Source organism: Trichosporon asahii (assembly GCF_000293215.1).
Source record: "Trichosporon asahii var. asahii CBS 2479 unplaced genomic scaffold scaffold00008, whole genome shotgun sequence".
NCBI classification, from domain to species: domain Eukaryota; kingdom Fungi; phylum Basidiomycota; class Tremellomycetes; order Trichosporonales; family Trichosporonaceae; genus Trichosporon; species Trichosporon asahii.
Window position 1 is genome coordinate 165,934 of NW_014040916.1, and position 23,051 is coordinate 188,984.

The window sequence follows — 23,051 nt, forward strand, 5'->3', positions numbered from 1 at the left end:
CACTAGTATATGCATTGTGAAGAGGGATCAAAGAATGCTCTGCGAGTGCAGGAGCAGGAGCAGGAGAAAGAGAACCAGCACAGAGACCGGGAGGACTTATATGCTGAGCATGTCTTAACCCAAAGAAGGTGCGTGCTAGTCAGCCAAGTCAAGCTCACTAAACCTGCGACAGGAGACTGCTGAGTACAATCGGAGAGTATTGTGAAGGGTGCAAGATAGTGCAAGACAGCCGCCAGCATCCCAGTGAGGCGTCCAGCCCAGCATTCCTCACATCCCATGAGTAGCGATCCGCGCTTAGTAGTGAAAGTGGCGAGCGAAAACGGCAGAGCAAGTGGCGCCCGCAGCCACCGTCACGGCTAAAGGATGGATTACGACGAGCTCGGGCAGGCGAGCGCGCTCGGTCAGCCCCAGCCAAGTCTCATTCCGTACTTCCGGCTGCAGTCGCACGACCAAACTGTCGCCAGCCCCAGGGAGGATGCATGTTTGTAGGATTACGCGGCGAGCGGTGAAACAGACGTTCGTGCTTCAGCTCTCAATGCGGAGCAACGTCGGACGAGTGCGACACACTTGCGTGCGCGGGTTGTGACCCTGCTGAGGTGTTGCGGCTACGATCTGTGCCCACATCAGTCGGCATTGAGACTCGGGACGCGCTCGGCGTGCCTCCCATTCTATCTCCCGCGGCTCGGCGTGGCGCCGCATCTGCCGTCTGTCGTGGTCTTCGTACTCCCCCGAATCCTCCGAACATCCGAACGTGTCCATGAGCTGGTCGTGCGGCACCCACCGGCGCTTGCCGCGAGCTAGTGAGCCCCAACATTTCTGCGTTAGTACGTGCGGCACAGCATTGAATACTAGCTCTGCGGGCAAGGAGTCCATGGCCGCTCGCCGCGCTCGTCGAATGCCGAATGTGGGCTAGTGACTCAGGTCCGAAAATCCCGTCGTAGCCACACCAAAGGATCAAAAGATGAGGAACGATTCAGTGTTAGTGCTAGTACGTGCACGAGTGTCGCGCAAGCCGAAGAACGGCGCAGCACTGAGGCGAGCTTCCGATGAAAACTCGCTCGTGCGAGCATGCGAGCTGACATGGCCCAGGTCGAGATCTGGGGTGAGGGACGATTCGCCCCGCTAGCGACTGGGGGAGGAACGATTGATACTCATCGCGTGTGTTGGAAGAGGGACGATTCATCAGTTAGACTGTCAGCACTGTCAGTTTGGAGACTACTGCAGTAGATAAGGAAAGTGGTAGAGGGACAACTCACTCTTGAATGGGTAATGGCTGAGGAACGCTCCAGAAGACATTGTCGAAACGATGTTCGCTTCGTCTATCCAGACTGACATCGAGCGCCAAGGTACGCAGGCACGCTTCGAGAGACTGGTCCGCATTCGCAGCGCAATCACGTTCCTTCGGACGTAGCGGCGCAGCTATTCTCGGAGGCAACTGTGTGCGTAGAGCTTGGCCCGCGCCTAGAATCGAACAGGAGACTGTGGAAGGAACGGCTTTGAAGGGATGAAGTCTCCGTTGAAAAGAGCAGACGCCAGTGAAAGAACAAGGTACAACTCGTTTACTCCGGGCCTGATTCAATATGGCTCGCTTCTTTGACGGTCTCCTGTTTCTTCTATTTCGAAACTGTAAATCTGCACAGTCGGCGGGGATAGAGAGCACAGCTTTGGGAGAGGGTCCAACGTCAAAAGAACGTTGCAGGTGTCGATTTGTAGCATTACTCCGGACCTGCGACTGAATGGACTACTTATCTTTTCCTTTTACGAGGATTTCGTTTATTTGACCCCAATACAAAGGACACACGGACCGCAGACCGCTCTCGAGGCTACCAGATATTGATACACTGAATACCACCAACGCTTCTTCCGAACCTGGTTGAATAGCTTTTTCGTTGCCTCGAACATCCTTTCGCGCTTATCACTTCGATTCGAGGCTGCCAATTCACAAGATACGAGGACATGAGTGAAGTGGATGAATAGAGGTAAAGAGGAAGAAGGTACAACCATACTCCGGGCCTAGAATGGGTTCAATACGTGCCGGTCGGCACGTCCTGTTCAGTCTCGCTTCGCCGCTCTTCGGCACGGGCACGACGTGCCCGCTGCAGTGTCGTCTGACCATTGTCTTCCGACGAAGGGGCATCTAGCCCAATACGCGCAGCGATCACCTGCAGTGCGTTTCTCTCTGAACCGAACAACGCTCAGCTGCGCCGATCACAATGCCCGCTTTCTCACTTCTCGGGTCACAAACCCGTGTTTCACGACTCCGCGACAACACATCTCACCATGGGCGATATGCCACTTGGTGTCCAACACTCCTTTCGATCAGTTTTTCAGAGATCTCGGAGCGGACACGAACCTTCTTCCTCGTCCCTCTTCTGTACATCGATCATGTTGTGCGCTGCTGTGCAGCCGTGCGGTAGCAGCACTTCTCAGACCCTCCTCAGTAAAAGTCACCGTTCGATCAGTTCTCCGCATCTTCGCCGCTTGACCTTTTGTCCCCTCCCTCCTGTTCTCCTTAGCATCTCTGCGGTCAAGTCGATCGATCACACACACCATACGTCAAACTCTGCCTAGCGAGGTGCTGTGGGAATGATGTCATGTCACTCCAACCATAAGCGAGCGTAACGATTCAAGCACAGACCGCCATCCCCTCCTTCCACTCAGGCGCTCAGGCTCGGCAGACTCGGGTTACTCGGGCCTGCCGAAACCAGTGCCGGCCGGCTGGCCGTGCCAACGTGCCGACATGCCGACCTGCCGACATGCCGACACTTGCCATGAGCACCGTGCGCACAACCGCCGACCCGAGACGGACGCCCCCCGCGCTCCGCGGAACATTTGGGAGATTTGGCCCAAAGGATGGGGATCAGACGGAGAGAGCGAGATAAGGTTTGGTCTTTCGACCTCTGCACATCCATCCCACGGGCCCACAGTCTGGTCCGTTGTTTGGTTGTGGGTGGTGAGCCCACTCCCCGGGCAACTCGATGCCAATGGAGGAATCATGATGGACCTTGTGGGCCTTGTGGGCAATAGTTACCATTGATCGGGCAGCTGGTGACCATCGTCAAAGGAGGGAGGTCCGGAGGGGGACTGCGGTGACATCCCCAGGTCTATTGGGTTAGCATACTCGGAGCATAAACTAAAGCCAAAGAGAGAATCGCCATGCCCAGAAGTGACAGGTGGCCAGAGGTGCAGTCACCGTGAGATCTGAAGTTTGTTCGGGGTTGCCTGTTTCCGGCATCGTGATCGAGCACAGCACATGCACACATGCACGCGTGGTCATGAGACTACGCATGCGGGGCACATTCGCCGAACAGCAATCACCGCCTCGTAGAGTCATCGGCGACCGTGCAGCCATCGTGTCATAGTTATGGTGACCAGCTTCTTCGAGCTCTTCGATCTCTTCGGGAATAACGGGCGCCGCGCCGTATCACGCCGCAGAAAGCGCTAGTTCTAAGACATCCGGACAGATTTCCTTTCCTTCTACAGTAGTGTCAGCCCGGGCCATCCGTTCCGGCTTTCTTTCGAGTGCTGGGCGCGCTGGGCGGGCCACGCCGATGAAGACGGTGGACGGATGGAGTAATGAGCCCAAGAGAGTAGAGGTGGACGCCACAAGTTTAGACCTAACTTTAATTTTGGATGAGTTGTTTCCATCTTACTCCTAGTCTAAGATGCTTTGCCTGGTCTATCGGTACAACCCTGCTCCTACTTCCTACTCTTACGTACTTACGTCCTGCGAGGACGCCTCGATGGCGTATTAACCTTCTCCCCAGAGCCGAGCCGTGGGCCGTATCTGATCCAGCCCTGAGTCTTCCGGACCCTGGGCCGTAGCGCCCTCCCTTTCCCTGAGCAGGGTTCCGGTAGGCCCTTGGGTTCCCTTGTCACGCTCCTCACTCCTGACAAGGACATGCGGCCCTGTTCCCATCCTGATATGGACATGAGCGGTCATGTTCTCGCACCATTCTTGCGACTTGGGGACTTGGACGGTCATTTGCGCGCCTCCACGCGTTTTGCGTCGGCACAAGTCGCCGCTGGCTCCAACGTTAGTGATGACTCGCCACGTTCGCCGATGAATTTGCTCGCTGCGCTCGCTGCTCGCGGACATAGAAACAAATGGCATGTCAGGTGTACACAGGTGTTGATGCAATGCTAATGATTATAGTTGATATGAGACAAACTGAAATGAGAATGTGAATGTGCGAGAGGCAAATCAAGATAAATGTATGTGTTGGTCGCGACGGTACTCGCCGCCCGCGGCCGCCTAAGACAGCAGCCAGTCCAGCCACCCGTCCTCCTCCTCGACAAGCGCGGGGCTCGCCTGCCACATGCCCTCGCCGCGCATCGCTTCGGCCGCACGTACGACGGGGTCCAGCGCGAGCACCTCGTCGAGCTTGATGCGCCACTGTGGCGACGACAGCATCATCTGCTTAATCGTCGTAAGCAGACGGCCAGAGACTACAGGAAGCTCGGTCGTACCGACGACCTGTTCGCGCTGCACGTAGTGCTCGTCTAGGTCCGAGTAGTCGTCGCTGCGCAGCTTGATCCAGGCCTCACCATTCGACGGCAGGCACACGTTGAGGGCAGCCTCGAGCACCAGGATGCCCAGACTAAAGACGTCCGCTTCGGTACCCGGCGTGGCATCGTCAAGCGCCTCGGGGCACAGGTACTCGCGGTCACCCTCGACTTCGCGGTCCATGATAGGGCTCGGCGCGAGGCCCAACAGCTTGTTCGTTGTGATCGCGAGGTGGTCGTTGTACTGGTCCGCGTCCTCCCCAAACGAGGGCAGGGTCGGCGACGGGCGTCGCGTGCTCTCGCCGCTGAGGAAGCCCGTGTCCCTGAACACGCTCATACCAAAGTCCGCGACTTTGAGCGCTCCCTCCCTCGTAACGAGAATGTTGCTCGGCTTAAAGTCCAGGTGCAAGATCCCGTTTGAGTGAATGTGGTCAAGCGCGGACGTGAGCTCAGCCATGACCTTCCAGACACGGCCCTCGTCGAGGCCGCGCTGGTCACCGAGCGAAAGCAGGTAACGAGACAGATCGCCGCACTCGCCAAGCTCGGTGCGGATGTGGAGTCGGCCGCCCTGCTCCCACGAGTCAACAAACCGCAGAATGTTGGGGTGCGGCTGTTCCGACAGACGTGTCAGGATCGCGACCTCTTCCAACTGGCGGGAGCGGTTCTTGACGCCGGTGTACGGGCGGCCCGTCTTAACGGCCCACATCTTGCCGTCGCCCTTATGTTTGACCTTCCATACGCTGCTAAACTCGCCGGCCCCAAGTGCCTGAACAAGAGTAAAGTCCCGCTCGAGTCTGCCCGCCCCAGCTGCACGAGCGTCCTCCGGGATGTACCCCTCGGCGGCGGCTGAGACGGACGCCGGCGTTGTCGGCATGAACGGCGGCTGAGTCCTGAACGAGGTGGACGGAATCGGGTTGGATAAACGGGCGGCCAAGCCTCGAGATAAGGCACGGACGCGTCCTCCTGGGCCCGTCGACGGAGTGCAGGCTGGTGATGTGGCGTCCATTGAGGCCATCGAGGCAACAGACGACCGGCGAGAGAAAGGGTAGTGTGTGGCTGAAACCGGCGATGGCGTCGAGATACCGAACATGGGTTGCTGCTGCACTGAGATTTCGTCAGGGACATTGTTGTTTACCTTTTTTCAACGATTGGGTACTCACGGGCCAGTGGCAGAGGCTTTGTGGGTGTGGCCGGACTGAACTCAGTGTCACTTGCGATACTACCCGCAGACGTAAACATGGCGCTGCTTTTTCGGCGCAGGCCCTTCGACCCGCCAATACTAGAGGCGGTCGAAGACATGCGCGCATGTCCATGCGAGCGGCGGAACGGCGACGACGCAATGTCACTGGCCAAGGACCCGTTCCTAGAGTGTGTCCGAGTGCTATTGAGAGACATCCTGAAGGGGCCTGATCGCAAGGGCTTGATGGGAGACAGCTGGTCTCCTTCCGAGTCGTCCGTTTCAGTGTCACTACCACTAGTAGGAGCAGAGGCAGCAGCCTGAGTCTTCGGTTTGTCATCAAAGGAGAGGGGCTGGGGTGCCTTGAGCTTGGCTGCGAATCGGGGGATGTTCAGGCGGGCGCCGCGCTTCTTGACGAGACCAGTCGAGGAGAAAGCCGCAGGCGACGGCTTCTCATCCCCAAACAGCTCGGACACGGGCGTGCCAAGTTGAGGAACGGGCGGGGCCTTGGGCGTCTTGTTTGCAGGCTCCGTAAAGCCGCGGCGCAGCGTCGGCCTCGTTGGGAGGGAGCGTGCTCCGCGGTTCGACTTTGAGCGGGTCACACCCACCGGCGAATGATTGCGGGGTGTCAGATGTAACTGCAGTCCTTCCGGCCTGCGCGACAGCAGAGGTGCCGACGGGGACAGAGGGAGAGCATGCACTGCCGCGGCGTTGTGCCGTAAGGGCGAGTGGTCCGACTCGGCAATGTCATCAGACATGGGGATTACCGGAGTACGCGGTCCGTCGGGGCGAGGCGTCAACTCGAACCCGCGACTGTTGCACTGGGAGAGGAAGAGCTCGTGAGGAGAGGAGGCAAAGCGGTCGTTGGGTGTCCGCTTCCTGGCAGACTGGGGTCTGCGGCTGAAGTAGTCCTCTACGGGCGACTGCAGGCCACCAGCAATAGACCTTCCTTCAACCGCGGATGTGCTGGCTGAGAGGAATGTGGTCTGGACGGGTGACGAGTCGGGGCTGCTGGAAAAGGTATTGTTCGTGGTGCAGGACATGACTAGCGGAGAGGCGGGTCCTGGCTTGAGGCGCGTCGCACTCTTCTTCCCCTTCAGGCTTCTTCCCACAAACAACTTAGTGCGTGCAGCGGGCGGTACGTCCTCGTCGCCAGAGTCGTCGTTCCAGAGACTAACGACCGAAGGACGAGCACCGCTTCCGATGCCGTTCTCTGGGGAGAACATGGACGACGACGAGGCGCTGGTGCAGCTGCCACTGCCGTCATCCGCCGAATGGTAGTGGTATGGTTTGGACAGGCAAGGGCTCAGACCGCCGATCATGTCCATGGGGGAAGACGATTTGGCATCCCACCCGTCGGCAAAGAGATTGGCATCGTTGTCCTTCCCGTGATTCCAAGTCGGGGAAGCAATGCTGAATTCGAAGGGAAGGGGCTTGCGTGCATTGAAAGGACTTCCGAGCAGGGAGTTGATTGCAGGCATAGGGGAGGTTGACGAGGAGTGCGTCATCTCGTGCAAGGCAGCAGGCGTGCGCAGCTTGAGTCTGGATGATTGCAGAGGGGAGCCGGCTTCAGTCACGGGGGTCGCCATGTTCAGGCCGGCGCTCGACGTCGAGCGAAACGAGGCGTCGGGGGACAGGTCGGGGGCAAGGGGCGGGGTCGCCGTCTGCGAGAGGGTCACGGACGAGAACGTCTGGGAGAGCTAAACAAGACGTCAGCCAATTCACACTCAGGTCACACATGAGGCAACAACCATCAATAAACATGTCTTCCTTGAATTGAACCGCTTCGGTCATGTAGACTTTTGCAAGCTTACGACACCCCATGCAAAACAATTTCACTAGAGTAACTCACCAAGGGAACCGTCATGTCGCGCCGCCTGGAGGAGGACTGCGACCTCCGCAGATCATCGCCTGTGCGTCTACGGGCGGGCACAGTCGACGCCGATGAGTACGACGCCGATCCACCAAAGACCGATGTGCAGGGGATGGGCGAGAGACGCGACACGCCCTTGCGCGTGCTTGTCGGGGTCACGCGGCGGTGCATGGGCTGCGAGCACGGCGATGCGCGGGCGCGCTTCGGGGATGGCGGTAACAAGGACTGGACGGTGCGATCGTGGGGCTCGAACAGGAGGGGCGACGGGCGCCGGGAGGGCGTGGTTGACGGGGTGTCGATGGGTAGGGACTGCATGGTGGATGAGAGATGGTTGTGCAAGTGAGGATGATTGGGGAATGCTTGTTCGAATGTGTGTGCGATGCGATGCTAGTAGGGAATACAAGTGTCCGGAAAGCGATGAGGGTGTTGATACGGGTCGTCGTTGTTCAATGCAAGGTGTGTGTGTGGAGCAGAAGTGGATGTTTTGTTGGTTGGCCGGACGCGTCCTTTATCGTGTATGTGTAGAGCAGTCGCGGGTGTGTGTGATGTGGTGAGCGGAGATTGTTTGTGTGTGTTGGGAGATGGGGGGGTTGCTGTGGATGCGGGGAGAGTGTCGATGCTCGACTACATGAAGGTGTTTTTGCGGTTAGATGGGCATGGGGGTCGTTGTAGTGTATATGATGGGGGATGGGAATGGGTGATGGATGAGGAGAAAGGCAAGTCGGGATGGAGGGGAGCTCGGTGGTGGGAAGGACGAGGAGGAGGAGGAGGAGGAGTGAGAGTGAGAGAGAGATGAGGTGAGATGGGCCATGGGCGGGGTAAGCCATTCGAGATGAGTCAAGTCTACGCTAGCTAGCCCTACTCGCTCGCTCGCTCGTCGGTCACAGGCCTGAGCCGAGCGCACAGGGGGCCCGTAGCCCGTAGACAGCCAGGCTCCTGAGGTTTGCGCGTTGGCAGCCGTCGTCGCCTGAGCTAAGCCATCCGTGCCTGGTGGTAGAACCTGCCGTTCCTGACTCTTACCACCATGGCACCTGAAAAAGAAATCAGTCACTCGCCCATGCACTTCCCCATTACAGTAGGTCAACTAATCAAATCAGTAACGGCTGTGCCCATCGCCCAGCCAGTCCGATAGGACTCAGGTAGAAAGAAATCTTAGGGACACACCACCACCAAGCCCCCCACAGCATCAGGTCCTGTCAGGACCCTCTCATCAGGACTCCCATCAGGACTCTCTTCTAGCAGCCTTTGTTGTTCTTGATGGCCCCGCCCTGGGTCGTGCCGTCATCCCCGGCATGCATGCCATATGCGCCATGCGACCTTGGCCCATATCGTGTCCGTCCTGGGCAATCTCTTAAACCAGCGCAAACTTTATTCGCTGCTGCCCAAAACGCGTTACCTCCCATCTTGTGACTCCGCCTGGCATCCATTGCAGTGCAAGGGTTCATCCTCCCCACACGCGCGCGCGCACGGCACGCGTTCGTCCGGTTGACGTGTCGCACACAAACATCATCATCACGTGATGCTATATTAATCATGCCTCCCCTTTACGGAAGGAACAGAACAACGAAAACAAAACATACGCGACATGGCAAGGCACGGGTGTCAGATGCCACGCGAATCAAGAGAATCATGTTCACACGTGACCTTGCGTCATGCCATTTGACCCCGCTTCACTGGGACCCGGTCGGTGAAGGGGAGAAAACAATCAAATCTCGCAGAGCTGTGAGAGCCGCTTGAGCACCAGGACAACAACAACCCCTCTCTAGCACTAGCGCTTGCTCGTCAAGAACGTACTCAAGCAAGTTCCCCTGCACCTAGTCCTTGTGAACGCTCGCCGAAAGAGCAGCTGCCAAAAACCCTCGACCCGAGGAAGAGCAACTGAGCTCTCCATCGCAAAACAGACGAACGTTCCATCCCCTTCGTCACACATCAACAACATGGCGCGATCCAGTGAGCAAAGCCCTCTTATTGTCCACTGACAGCAGCATCCAAGCCCGCGTCTAAGACCAGCTCGACGAAGAGCAAGACGTCCAAGCCGGCGTCCAAGCCCAAGAGCGGCACCAAGTCGAAGACGACGTCCAAGGCGAGCTCCAAGGCCGAGAAGGAGGACAAGCCGGCGGCCAAGTCCAAGACCACTTCCAAGGCCAGCAGCAAGGCTTCCTCCAAAACGGCGGAGAAGCCTGCGGCCAAGGCTAAGCCCGCGTCCAAGGAGAAGCCCGCGGCCAAGCCGGCCAGCAAGCCCAAGTCGGCTGAGAACAAGGAGGAGCCCAAGCCCAAGGCTACGACGAATGGCACGAAGCGCGCCCGCGCCGAAGAGCCCAAGGAGCCTCCCAAGAAGAAGGAGGTCAAGCGCCGCCGCACCGGTCCCCAGATCAACCCCCTCCCCGAGGCTCCGCCTGCCCGCGGCCTCGCGCTCTTCGTGTGGGGCACGGGCGACATGGGCCAGTTCGGTACCGGCCCCGACGACCTGGACGAGAAGCCGCGTCCCCAGATCCACAAGTGGTGAGTGTGCGGGCAGAGAGCGCAGCGAGCGCGAGCTCCCTATTTCATACCGGCCACCGCTAACATCCAGGATTGAGGAGCACCGTGAGGACGGCGAGCTCGGCGCGGGCACGGGCGGTATCGAGTCGATCGCCGCGGGCGGTATGCACACGCTTGCAGTCGACGAGGCGGGCCACACACGCTCGTGGGGCATCAATGACAACGCCGCGCTCGGCCGCAACACGGCCAACCAGCCCGACCCCGAGAACCCGGGCTCGACGCTTCCTGCTGAGGACTTCGAGACGTGGCCCTTCGTCGTCAAGGCGCTCGAGGACGAGGGTTTCCGTGCCGTCAAGGTCGCTGCGGGTGACTCTGTCTCTGTCGCTCTGTCGGCTGAGGGCGGTCTCCGCGCGTGGGGCTCGTTCCGCTCCAACGAGGGTATCCTCGGCTTTGACGGTGTCCCGGGCCACCCCAAGTTCCAGTTCACTCCCATGGAGCTCCCGGCGCTTGCGCGCGTGGAGATTGTCGACGTCGCTTGTGGTGCTGACCACGTCCTCGCTCTCACGTCCGACGGCTACGTCTACGTCTGGGGCAACGGGCAGCAGAACCAGCTCGGCCGACGAATCCTTGCCCGCCGCGCCGCGGCCGGTCTGGAGCCCGAGCGCCTCGGCCTGCGCAACGTCGTGCACGTGGCCGCGGGCATGTTCCACTCCTTTGCAGTGGACAAGAACGGCGACGTCTGGGCCTGGGGTCTGAACACGTACGGCCAGACGGGCCTCGACAGCTCTGAGGAGATGATCATCCGGCCGCAGAAGGTGACCGCTCTTTCCCCCAAGGAGCACGGCGGCGCGCGTGTCGTCCAGATCGAGGGCGGAGACGCGCACTCGCTCTTCCTCTTTGACAATGGCGAGGTGTGGGGCGTCGGCCGCCAGGACGGCAATGAGCTCGGCCTGGCTCAGGACCATCCCGCCCAGGAGGGACTGAAGGAGCGCAGGAAGGAGATTCAGGAGGAGCGCGAGGCAAAGGTCAAGGAGGCGGAGGAGGCGCTCGAGAAGGCGTCCGAGGACGACAAGGAGGACAAGCAGATGAAGCTGCTCGAGGCGCAGGCCGCGCTGCGTGTGCCCATGGGAGAGTATGTCCCGGAGCCCGTCCGAGTAAGTACGAGCCGAACGCCGAGCGCAGCGAGGCGAGGCGAGTGGTCGGCACTGCCGTCTGCCGCCACTCCCACTCTAGCTTTCTTTCACTTCAGACCGAGCTGACAGACAGATCGCGTTCCCGCCCATCCCCGAAGCCTACGAGATTGTCCCCGACATGCCTCCCTGGTCTGAGCCGGCGACGAACCCTATCGCCCGTATTTCTGCCGGAACGCGACACAACCTCGCGGTCTCGAAGAGCGGACACGTCTACGCCTGGGGCCTGGGCAACCAGGGCCAGCTGGGCTTGGGTTCCGTCGAGGAGGCGAGTGTCCCGACGCTCGTGCGCTCCAAGCAGCTGCGCCCGTACGATGCGGTCGACTGCAGCGCTGGTGGCCAGCACTGTGTCCTCATTGCGAAGAAGAGGGACGAGGAGGAGTAGGGCGCTTCCCGGATCCCTCTGGTCGTCGGCGAGGCTGAGGCTGAGGCCGGGGCTGAGGCTGAGGGGTCCGGGGAACAAAGTAGTGGGGGTAAGGAGAATGAGCCAGAGACACCCACACGGATCTTCAAGCCGAGGAAGACACTGCACCGCACGCCGCCGAGCCATGCGCCGTACTCTGCCTCTTCAGAAGAACACTCGCGCGACTCCTTCCCCTTCCTCCCTCTGACGCGGACGCCGTAGGCCATCCCTCCATCTTCCTCCCCTTCTTCCATTCTCCCATCCTCTCTTCCACTCTTCCTCTCAGCCTTGAAGCTCTCCAAACGTGAAGCCTGAGGCTGGGGCGCATCGTTTCTTGTCCATATCCACCCCTTCCCTTCCCTTTCACACGCTTTCGAATAGAACCCCCCCAAGACATCAACTGTGGATCGTGTCCCCCCGTCTCGAGCATTTGATTTCCCCTTATTGGTAGAAAAAACGTCTTTGTCTTAATGCAGCATTTGGATCGCCAGTTGCGTTGCTCTCTCTTCCGGTGTGGTCGGAGGGGGTCGAGGGAAGACGAGCTGAGCGACGCCGCCGACCATGACTCGCTTTCCGCTCTCCGCTCGCCGACTGCCAGTGCTCTGACTACCCACCCAATGGCCACTCGCTCACTCTGCTCTCGCTCACTCTGCTCTCGCTCCCGCTCACTGGCCAACTCGAGCCCAAATCGTCCCTTTGCATATATGATATATCTAAGTCTACTCGCTACTCGCCGGGCACATTGATGCCGGCAATCTTCTTCGAATTATCCCTAATCCACTCCCAAACCTCGGGCTTGTAGCTCAGCACCTCCTCAAAGGTCTGGATCTCGACGCCCTGTCCGTCTCCATACGAGTTGGACGCGTTGGGCGCGCCATCAGGCCCCTTGAGGTCGATTGCGAAACACTCCCCCGTGAACTGGTACAGTGTGCGTACGAGCCGCTCGTCGTTGATCTGGTTCAGGCGCGGGCGCTTGACGTGGCTGAGCAGTTTGTCAGGTTGCAGCCCGTAGCGCGCCTTGAGCAGGATGGTGTGCAGGAATCCGGGCTTGGGCTCAAAGTTTGCGTCGTGCTTTGCCGAGGGAGGCGTGAGGGCCCACTGCAGGAGGGAGTGGCCGCAGAAAAAGTCGGGATCAGACCGCGCGTCCATCCGCTGGTAGCCGCCTACACTCGAGAACATCCGCGAGGGCATCTGGTACGGCAGGCCGAGGGCGTAGAACGAGTAGCGCTGATGGTTAGCTGTATAGTCAGGGGGTGGACAGCTGGTGTCTGTAGTCGGGGAGACGCGCGGGCGCCGTAGAAGTCGCTCTCGAGCATCATGTGGTTGCTGAGATGGAGCACGGCGAGGTTCAGCCCATTGTTCGCGCTCTTGTCAAAGAGGACCTGTCCGCTCTCGGCGGGCCAGTGCTCATCGGAACAGTCCCGTCCAAGCACTCTCCAGATGGCGTTCTCGGGATGGTCCTTGTTCAGATCGGGCCAGAACACGCTCCCTCCTTGCTTGAACTCGACACTCTCAAAGAGCTCGGCCGGGTCAGAGAGCGGAATGTTGTCGCTGTCCATGTACACGAACTGGGTGAAGCGCGTGTCGACGAACGCGGCGTTCTTGATCTGCCACGCCTTGCCGTCCGTCTTCTTCGCAGAGGACTGCACGAGCGTGACACCGTAGTCGTCGATGAACTCCTTTCGCAGCTTTTCGTCGCTGAACTCGCCCTCGTAGTGGTAGATCTCCACGGGCAGGGTCGACTTGAGCACGTTGCGCAGCACATCCAGCGACCACCGCAGGCGCTCAATGTCCTTCTGTTTTCCTGTCAGCGGGGCTCTTAAGGGTTAAGGTGTAGCGCTAGCGGCTGTGGCCGCAGGCCGGCGATCGCCTGATCAGCCACAGTCCACCAGCCTCGCTGCGATCGGCTTGAGGCAACTCACCCAGTGTCCACCACCAGTGTAGATAATACCTCGACGGAGGTGCGCCGGCGTGTCCTTCTCCATGCTCCGGTCCCAGATGAGGGGCACCTTCTTCTTATCCAGCTCCTTGAAGTACTCAATAATCTTGCTGCGCGCGAGCTTGACGGCGTTCTTGTCGAGCTTCTTCCATCGCTCAATGCGTGCGCCCCCATCCGCCTCGTGGAAGAAGTAGGTGTCGCGGCTGAACGTGTAGTGCGGACACTGGTAGGCGTTGACAATCTCAGACTCGCCGTGGTCGAGCGCGGGACGCGAGAGGAAGTGCTCCAACCTCGCCTCGAGCGTCAGCGGCACGACACGCGGGTCCAGCCCTCCGGTGGGCTGGGCGATCTGCTGAGGTCCGGTCTTCTGGATCGTAGCGGCGACGTAGGAACGCAGGTGGTCGCGCCTGTCCTCTCCGATGAAGGCTGGAGAGAGGAGGAGGACGACGACGGCGAAGAGCAGGGCAGCCTGGACTGGTCGCATGCGGAAGCGGAGGCCGCCGCGGACGCCCGAGGAGGAGGGGTCGTGACTGCCCCCCGCTGCTGGGGGGTAGGCTGTCGCCGCGGTCATTGGTGGTGTGTGTGTGTGGTTGTTGATGAGTGATGGATGAGAGAAAATGTCAAGATTCGAGCGCAATGCAATCGGGGTGGACGCGTGGTGGTGGTGGAAGAAGCCTGGGTGGCCAGGGCCCAGGGTGCCGGTTCTCGCCCACGGGACGATCCCGTGCAGCCATGCATGAACCCGTGCCTGGACACCTGGAACCGTCAGATCTTTCTCACTCTTCTCAAACGCTCGCATCTTTTTTTTACAAGTGCGAGAAAGGAGGACACCTGAACCTTGCCTATGGATTTCATTCGACGGCTTATGAGTACGCATGTGTGTAGATTAGATGGCTATGCATGTCTCTACCAGCATCTCGCAGCCGGGAAGCAGAGGGGTAAAAGCGGGACATGGAGATAGTCTGGGACACATGAGAGACTGAAGCAGGGGACCCTTTGCACTTTGAAGCGGAGCCCTGAGACGCACAAGCCGATACCTGCACTCACAGAGACACACCACGTAACTCTCTCGACTCTCTTGTCAACTTTCAGATCAACTCTCTCATCTCTCAACCACTCAACACCACCACACGTAACACTCTCACCATGCCGGTCCCCTTCCTCGGCTTGGTGAGGCGTTATCGCTTCTTCCTCATCATCGCCGCCATCCCCTTACTCGTCTACCTCTTCACCGGCTCCGTCTACCACTCCCCCCTCGACGACTACCAACGCGCAGCAGCCGCTCAACAACAACGACCCCACCATGGATCGCACGTCCCTGGTCTTGGCACTTGGGACCCGGCAATGGACGAGGACCTGATCGAGGACGAGTTCATCAAGGCATACGGCAAGGGCTCAAGCAGCGGGGGCAGCAAGTGGCTCCCGCCCATCTTTGGCCCGTCGCGGGGTAAGTCTGGCCGCCTCGTGCTCATCACCGGCGGCGCGGGCAGCCTCGGCCAGGTCGTCGCCGAGGAGCTCATCAATTCTGGGTACAAGGTGCACGCGATCGACATTGCGCCGCGACCGGCGACGCTCCACCACGACGTCGAATACTACCGGGGCAACATCCTGCCGTCGAGCAGCGTCCTGCCGGACTTGCTCGCCAAGCACGAGTACTCTGGTATTCTGCACTTTGCCGCCGTGTCGCTCGAGCAGTGGTGCGCGCCCAAGTATGACGCGTGTGCCGAGGTCAATGTAGACGGCACTCGCGCGGTCATGACGCAGGTCGAGAAGCTTGTCGCCGACGCGAACAAGGCGGGCAAGAACGTGCTCGGCATGCGCAAGGGGAAGAGCGCACCCTGGGTGCTCCTCGGTTCAAGCATGGACGTGTTCGGCAAGGAGTCCGGCCCGCCCATCACCGAGACAACATTCATCCAGCCCGTCACTGCACTCGGTCGCACGAAGAAGGCGGCCGAGGATGCTGTGCAGAACTCGTTTGACCGCGCGGCCAAGGGCGCGACTGAGGCTGCAGTGAAAGAGGCGCACTACGAGTATACTGAGAACGCCGTCAAGAAGGACGCTTCCCAGTTCCACGGCGCTATCGTCCGCTTCTCCGAGGTGTACGGGTACTCGCGCAACGTATCTATCCCCTCTGCGTGGATCCCGCGCCTGCTGTCGCAGGCGTTTGCGTCCCTGCCGATCCAGTACGACAGCGACCAGCCGCCCCTGGACCTGCTGCACGTCGACGACGCGGTCGCGGGCGTGATCAAGGTCGTCGACCACCTCGACCAGGCCGCGCGCTCCCGCCAGCTTCCCTCGCTCGAAACGTACAACCTGGTAGCCGGCGGCAAGCGCTGGCTGCAGGAGGAGATTGTCCGTCTCGTGCGTGTCGAGACGGGCACCAAGTCGCCGATCCGCGACGTCGGGCGTGCGAACAAGCGCTGGAACGGCGTGCCCGAGTATTCGAACGCGCATGCGAAGGAGGAGCTGAAGTGGGAGCCTAGCGTTGCGCCGCCGCAGGGACTGGCGACCGTGTTCCGCCGCGCGGCGGCTGCATCGCGCGATTACACCTTTGAGTTCATCTCCAAGCACTGCGCGCACAGCACGCTCCCCGGTCTCGACGCCATGACGCACGTCACGGAAGAGGATCGACGCAACCACGACCTCTGGAAACTGCAGAACTGCACGGCCAACGTCGGCTTCAACAACAAGGGCCTCATTCACCACCTCAAGTGCGAGGACGGAAAGCACTGCATCGCCAACGCAACAAAGGTCGACGGGTACAACTGGAACGCGACGGTGTGGATTCTCGAGGTGCCCCCCACGGCGCCGAAGAAGGGCAATGGGCGCACGACAGCAATGTTCCGCGAGGAGCAGGGGATGGGATACCTCGGCATCCCTCGCGACAATGTGCACAGCGACAAACCCGTCGAGTTTGAGCTGTACAACCCGAAGAAGCCCGAGGAGGCGGCGCGGTTCATGGGCGAGTTTGAGCTCGAAGTGGCCCCCGACAGCTCGGAGATCAAGGTCTTCCTGGCAGGCAAGGAGCGGCAACTCGACGCGCTCGTTGGCGCAGAGGGACAGACGTACTTCCAGCTGTCGTCGCCCAAGTCTGACCCGACCTACGACGTGCGCCTGAACATTCTCTGCTGCCCGCGTGAGGGCGACTGGCCCCTCTTCCTCGACGATGCCGAGTCTGCCGATATCCGTTTCGGCACCGAGGGCGACATTGCGTTCAACAGCTCGCGCCGCGCACACCTCTGCTGGCGCACCGAGGAGTCTTACAATCACTACAAGCAGCTGACTGCCGAACTGGAGCAGACCGAGGAGCGCACAGCCAAGGGCGAGAGCAGCGGCACGACGCCTGGCCGACTGAGCTCGAAGCCCGACGAGTGGGTCCTGAAAGACCTGCCACCTTGCTGGAACGACTGCGGTAGTCCTACAGTCTGCATGCAGACGGGCCACTGCCGGTGCGTGCAGGCCGACGGCTGCCCGCGCCGCCGCGAAAACCCGCTCCTCACGCTGAGCCGGCCCGCGCGCAAGAGCTCCGTGACAGACTCGTCGTCTCCGTTGGGCAAGTTTAAGGCACACGACCCAATCCTGGAGGAGATGGTGGCCAAGGTCGACTGGCGCGATGTCCTCCTCCCGGAAGCGCGCGCGTACATTGCCACCCTCAAAGATGAGCGCGAGTTCATCAAGGTGCACGTCGTATCAGGCTATCCGCGCGAGGACGAGATCGAGGCCGCCGAGTGCCACAAGCTTCAGCCGACACACTGCTTCTCAGCCGATTCGATGATGTACCGCGCAATGCGACACATCAGCGTGCCGGCCGAGGAAGCCGACCTGATCGTGCTGCCAGTGTATCAGCACTGCGAGGGCGCCGACTTTATCCTGCACGATGTGTGGCACCATGCCCAGGCCAGTATTCCCGGCATCAACACGGGCGAGAAGGCCGTGTCTCTTGTCATGACGCACGACTGGGGCATCTGTCTCGCGTTCACGTGGGAGATCTGGAGTGCGCGCCAGGACCATCGCCTGTATCCCGACCCGCTGCTCAAGAACACGCTCGTGTTCAGTGTCATGGGCGACTGGTTCAGTCCCTGCTACAGGCCGGCACAGGACGTCGTCGTGCCTCCGCGATCATGCACATCCCCGCGCCTGCTCGCCTCCTTCCCGACCGTCAGCCACATCAAGCCCGTCTCCGAGCGTCCCCGTCTCATATCGTGGGCCGGAACGTACTGGGGCAGCGGGAAGAGCGAGCGTCTCCGCCTCGCGTGTCCGCGCGGCGGTGCGGGGATGCGTGAGCTCCTGCCCGGCGCCGGCCCCCAGAACCACATCGACAAGTACGACGACTATCTCGAGGAGCTGAACACGGCGCGGTTCTGCCCGCAACCGCGTGGAATCGCGGGCTGGTCGCCGCGTGTCAACGACGCCATCTTTGCCGGCTGCATCCCCGTCCTCACCAGCGAGGATACGCACTACCCCTTTGCAGGGCTCATTGACTGGTCCCAAATCTCCGTCCGTGTCCACCCCACCGAGCTCGACCACGTCGAGGAACTCCTCGCCTCCATCCCCCTCGCGCGCCTGGAGCAGATCCAGGCCAACATTGTCGCGATCCGCGATGCGTTCATGTATCCGGCCGACGGCAAGGCGGAGGAGGAGCTGCAGAAGCGCGGACCCATGTTCTACGCGCTGCACGAGGCGGGCATGCGCCTGCGCACGTCGTACCCCACCCGTCCCCTGACAGCGGAGGAAGAAGCGCGGGAAAAGGCCGAGGAGGAAAAACGCAAAAAGGAAGAAGAAGAAAAGATGAAAAAGGAAGAAGAGGAACAGGCGCGGAAGAAGCAGGACGAGGAGAAGAAGAAGATCGAAGCGCAGCAGCGCCTCAAAGCTGAGGAGGAGGAGCAGAAACGCGTCAAGGAGGAGAAGGAACGAGAACGACAACGCAAGGAGGAAGAGGCCAAGGAGGCCGAGAGGAAGGCTAAAGAAGAGCATAACAAGGCTCAGGACGCTAAGGCTGAGGAGGAGAGGAAGAAGGCGGAGGAGGCTAAGGCTGCCGAGGTGTAGAGGATACTCTTGATTGTCATACTTAGATTCATTAGCATGAGATACATGGATACTTGTTAGACTAGTCTTGCTCGCTGTGTCTTGTTACTTTTGGTCGTGGGATCTGGGAGCGGGCGTGCACAAGCCTCGTCACTGCACTCTCCACTGGCCCCAATTGAACTCGGCCTCCGCAACTCTACACAGTACACAGTGCATGACGTGATGACGTTTTGGGCTATGGTACAGCATGGCTATAGATGAAAATGTACAGGGACGAGCGGCTTGCGCGGTCCCATAAGAAGTGCAAGGTCGTTCGCGAACGGGGTCGCTTAGAAGGCAAAGAACTCGGCCTCAAACTCGAGCCCGCCCACGCCACTCTTCTTCCACCCGGGCACGGCGCGGCACGCGTCGCGCGTGTCGTTGACGAGATGCTCGGGCCCACACGTCGTGACGAGCATGCCGCTCGCCCTTGTCTCGCGCCCCGCCGTCTCGTCCACGATCGTCGTGATGACGCCCCCAATGTCGGGCCGGCCGCGGTACGTCGAGACCGTGCTCATCGGGCTCGCGGCGTCCGTGACGCGGGCGTGGAGACGGGCGACGGAGGCGTTGGACGGGTTGCGCTCGAGCCAGTCAGCCTTGGTGCGTTCCGCCAGCGACTGCTTGCGGCCCAATCCGGCTGCGGTGGCCAGCTCGGCCCAGTCCTCTGACGTGCCTGTCGTGCTGCGCGACATGACCCAGTGTCCCTCGGAGGACGTGTCGGAGCCGCTGTCACTGAGCACCTCGATGTCCTTCTCCTTCTCCTTAACGCACGAGTCGGCACTCTCAGAGTCCGAGTCGGGAGGAGGCGGCAGCTCCTTGCCCGCCTTGCGCAGCTTGGCCTTGTACCCGCTCGGCACGAGGGTGAGCGGCGAGCTCTTGGGAAGACGGGTCACGAAGACGTGCACGCGGAGCGCGGTCGGGATGGCGAGGTCGGCACCCTGTCGGCGTCCCTCGAGCGCGCGGGCTTCCCAGCGGCGAGCCTGGGCCACGAGCGAGAGCAGAGTGGGCATGATGGCCTTGGCCTGCGCCTCGGTGCGAACGACCCAGACGAGGTCGACCGTGCGCGCCTGCACGGCGCCGGACGGCGAGCGACTGACGAGGTCCTGCGCGAGGCCGAGGGCGTGGCTGATCCCACTTCCGCCGGCAACGACGAGGACAGACGAGAAAGCGTTCGGCAGCGTGTTGCCCAGTCCGCCGTAGGGCCCCTCGACCGTGACACGGGCACGGCGCTTGAACACGCCGACCTCGGGGTCGAGCTCGCCCTCGGTCGCGGCGTAGTGGTACAGGGACGTCGTCCAGTCGCCAGCGGCCTTGGCGAGCAGCACGAGGCCGCCGCAGTCGGGCGCACTCGCGATCGTGAACGGGTGAGCCTCGGCGATCTTGGCGGGGCCAAGGGACATGACGCGCAACCGAACGTGCTGGCCAGGACGCCAGCCGGTCGTGAGTCCGGGAATGGTGACGACAGTGGTAGTGCAGCCGGGCAGCGCGACGAGCTCAGCCTCAGCGACGCGAGTCTTGAACAGCTGGATCAACATGCTGGCGACGTAGATTGCGCCGCCGGCGACGCACCACGGCATCGTGTACTTGACATGCGCGCCGAGGCCGGCCAGGAACGCGACGATGCCGATAAAGTGGCAGATGTGGAAGAAGTTGTACGCCCACCGGCGCACGATTGGGAGCGACGTCAGGAAGATGAGCAGCAGAGCGCCGAACGCGACGTAGCCCGTCACGCCGACCTGGCTTGCGCTCGCCTCGGCGAAGTGGCCGCCCTGCAACCACGTGTTCATGAAGAAGGCCGAGTGGATGACGCCGCAGAGGAAAACGACGCGGCCGGACACCTTGTGGATGATGCGCAGGTGGTCATAGCTCTTGCCGAGCAACAGGCCGACGAGGTTGCCGCGCACGCCGAGCGCAATCACGACGGGCGTCTGCGCCATGGCGATAGCACCAGTGCGCTTGTAGTCGGATCCAATGCCGGTGACGGGGTTGACTTTGCGAACATCGGAGCGCCAGCAGACGGCCCACACATTGATGCCGATGTAGATGCCAATGATGAAGAGCTGGGTCACATTTGCACGCGTGTTCAGCGGGAACGGCCAGCGGCTAAACGGCGCCCAGCCGAGGAGGCGGTCGACGTTGCTACGCTGCGAGAGGGGCTGGACGTGGCCGGGAGGGAGAAGCGACGAGCGGGGCATGCGCGAGTCGCCAATGTGGCCCTGGTAAGTCGAGAAGCGGTGTCCATATCCCTTGGGTGCGAGCTCGGGCTCGCCAATAGTCGAGACGTCCTTGCCCTTGCGCAGCAGCCAGCCCTTACCAAGATCGCCGCCGGCGACGATCTTCTTCTGCTGCTCGACGGGTCCCAGCTGACGCTCCATGTTAAAGGCGTAGCTGGTCTGGTAGTGGGGCTTCTGGACATAGTCCGACTTCTTCTTGCGGCCGACGGACGCCATGAGGCGCGTCCAGAACCGCGGCTGAACGAAGAGAATGAGGATCGCCATGAACACGGCAAGCACCCATGTCTCGTAGTAGGTCATTTGGCCTGCGATCGTCAGTCACAGTCACATGCCACGCAGCCACTGCGACAGTGCACGCCATTGTGAACGCCCTTGCGGTCGCAGCCGCAGCACCCATTGTCCGTCACATTTCACACTCACCATTGAAGATGCCCTGCACCATGCGACCCTTGTCGATGACGCTCATGCTAGGCGCCGCCGCCGGGGCAGCACCTGCAGTCGAGCTGGCGACGGCGAGGCTGGCAGTCTGGCTGCCAGGCATGATGTGGGTAACGGAAGCGTCGAGGACGCCGCCGGTGTGCAGAGTAGCGATGGGCGTGAGCGCGGTGCTAACCAGGCTCGCGCCGGGAGCCATGATGAGAGATCCCTCTGCCATGTTGAGTTTGTGAGTGGCGTCCAGCGCCTAGGAGGGTGACGAAGTGTCGAGAAGTGACGGTGTCGACTCGAGAACGACTTGTGGTTGATGTAAAGACTGAAAGAAGCAGAGAGCGTGGCTTAAGAGGGAGCGAGAGAGGGGCTGTTACAGACTGCGGCGAACAAAGGAGAGACGGGGTCGACAAGGAAAGACGGGGAAGAATGATGGGGAGAAACGAAGCCTGTTCGTGTCGTTGGTGTTTTGTTAAGAGTACAAAGAGCTCGTGGTCTCTGGCAGGCCAGGCCGGATCTGCAGGTTTGTCTCTCCAGGAGATGCAGATGGTCTTCGGACGGGCCCAGGAGATGTACGAGCGTGCGTCAGTCTGTCAGTCGGTCGTCGTTGAGGAAAGAGAACAGGAGGAAGGAAAGAGTTGGGCGCGCGATGGATGATGAGCCAGGGGGTGTGCCAGGGGGACAAGGGACACAAGGGAGGCAAGGGGGGGTTCAGGGAATGACGAGAGCTAATCGATCGCACCCTGCGTGCGCACAGTTGGGAATGACTCCCACCGTAGCGTACTCGTGACCACCTTTGCAGCAGTAGTAGTCTCCTTCTGTGCATGCAAGCATCTACAGTAATTGCCTCATGCAGTCGTGTGCAGAGGCCGAGATCTTCGAGTGAAAGTGCAAGCTCGTTCCCGTTTGCGCGGCTCCTTTTCCTCCGGTGAAGACTAACTCAAACGTGAAAAATGAACAGTGAACCCGGGCCCGTTGGCGAGCTTCCAGAACTCGACTCTCTGAGCCATTGTGCATGAGCAGCGTTGGGTGACCACTCCGTGCCGTAACCTGGCCATAACCTACGCACAACCTCTGTGTAGCTCTGCGCATAACTTGAGCCGTAGAGTGGAGCTCTCGGACGTCTGGACGTGCGTCTGTTACGTCTGTTGCACGTCGCACGAGCGTGGGTTCAGGGGCTGCCAAACCTTAGCAAAACTCTGTCGGAATATCTGAACCCTACTTTCGTCGAGTTCGCCTTTGGGCTTTAGCAAGCCTGGTGTATCATCTCGCTACAGATGACAGAATCCCCTTGCACACCTGGAGCACGCCTCAAGCACGTCTCAATGACAGCCTTGCAATGAGTTTCTGCATAGTGTGGTTCGAATTATTGATTCCAGCAACGCCACTACTCTCCCTTGGCGCTGCACATCGACCCGAACGGGCCAGGAATAGCCCCAATTCCGTGACGCGTCCTCAACCGAGCTGTCGCACACTGGCCAGAGGGTACGAACGCGGGAAGGGTGTAAGGCACGACCAGGCCAATTGGCGTCAACGCGTTTGGGTGGTGTACCAGATTTCTGGTCCCACCCACCATTCGTACGCAATTGTCCAGCGACATTGCTACTACAGGATCGAGACGCGGTCATCGGACGGGAGCCCGCTCGACCTCGACTCCTGGCAAGCATGTGACGGGAGGGGGGAGCGCTAGGACGGTCTGGACGTCGGGTGTGCACGTACATAGAACAGATGAAGAGAAATTTGGCGCTGCGCAATCGA

General features: G+C 60.6%; 5 protein-coding genes across 5 annotated transcripts; 2 read left to right on the forward strand and 3 right to left on the reverse strand.

The window, feature by feature from the left end:
* Nucleotides 1–4,255: 4,255 nt before the first annotated feature.
* Nucleotides 4,256–7,871, reverse strand: A1Q1_06673 (uncharacterized protein; the record flags this gene model as incomplete). The annotated part of the gene is made up of 3 exons (XM_014327722.1): nucleotides 4,256–5,610; nucleotides 5,667–7,383; nucleotides 7,536–7,871. 3 exons carry the CDS (start codon nucleotides 7,869–7,871, stop codon nucleotides 4,256–4,258), a joined length of 3,408 nt encoding a protein of 1,135 aa, XP_014183197.1.
* Nucleotides 7,872–9,208: 1,337 nt separating this feature from the next.
* On the forward strand, nucleotides 9,209–11,612 carry A1Q1_06674 (poly(a)+ RNA transport protein; the record flags this gene model as incomplete). Its single annotated transcript, XM_014327723.1, has 4 exons — nucleotides 9,209–9,239; nucleotides 9,539–10,058; nucleotides 10,129–11,191; nucleotides 11,271–11,612. 4 exons carry the CDS (start codon nucleotides 9,209–9,211, stop codon nucleotides 11,610–11,612), a joined length of 1,956 nt encoding a protein of 651 aa, XP_014183198.1.
* A 744-nt stretch (nucleotides 11,613–12,356) lies between these two features.
* Nucleotides 12,357–14,140, reverse strand: A1Q1_06675 (uncharacterized protein; the record flags this gene model as incomplete). Its single annotated transcript, XM_014327724.1, has 3 exons — nucleotides 12,357–12,793; nucleotides 12,850–13,426; nucleotides 13,553–14,140. The coding sequence occupies 3 exons, from the start codon at nucleotides 14,138–14,140 to the stop codon at nucleotides 12,357–12,359; spliced, it is 1,602 nt and encodes a 533-aa protein (XP_014183199.1).
* A 575-nt stretch (nucleotides 14,141–14,715) lies between these two features.
* A1Q1_06676 (uncharacterized protein) lies at nucleotides 14,716–18,628 on the forward strand (the record flags this gene model as incomplete). The annotated part of the gene is made up of 2 exons (XM_014327725.1): nucleotides 14,716–18,272; nucleotides 18,616–18,628. 2 exons carry the CDS (start codon nucleotides 14,716–14,718, stop codon nucleotides 18,626–18,628), a joined length of 3,570 nt encoding a protein of 1,189 aa, XP_014183200.1.
* A 295-nt stretch (nucleotides 18,629–18,923) lies between these two features.
* Nucleotides 18,924–21,522, reverse strand: A1Q1_06677 (metalloreductase; the record flags this gene model as incomplete). Its single annotated transcript, XM_014327726.1, has 2 exons — nucleotides 18,924–21,172; nucleotides 21,288–21,522. 2 exons carry the CDS (start codon nucleotides 21,520–21,522, stop codon nucleotides 18,924–18,926), a joined length of 2,484 nt encoding a protein of 827 aa, XP_014183201.1.
* Between the last annotated feature and the right edge of the window lie 1,529 nt (nucleotides 21,523–23,051).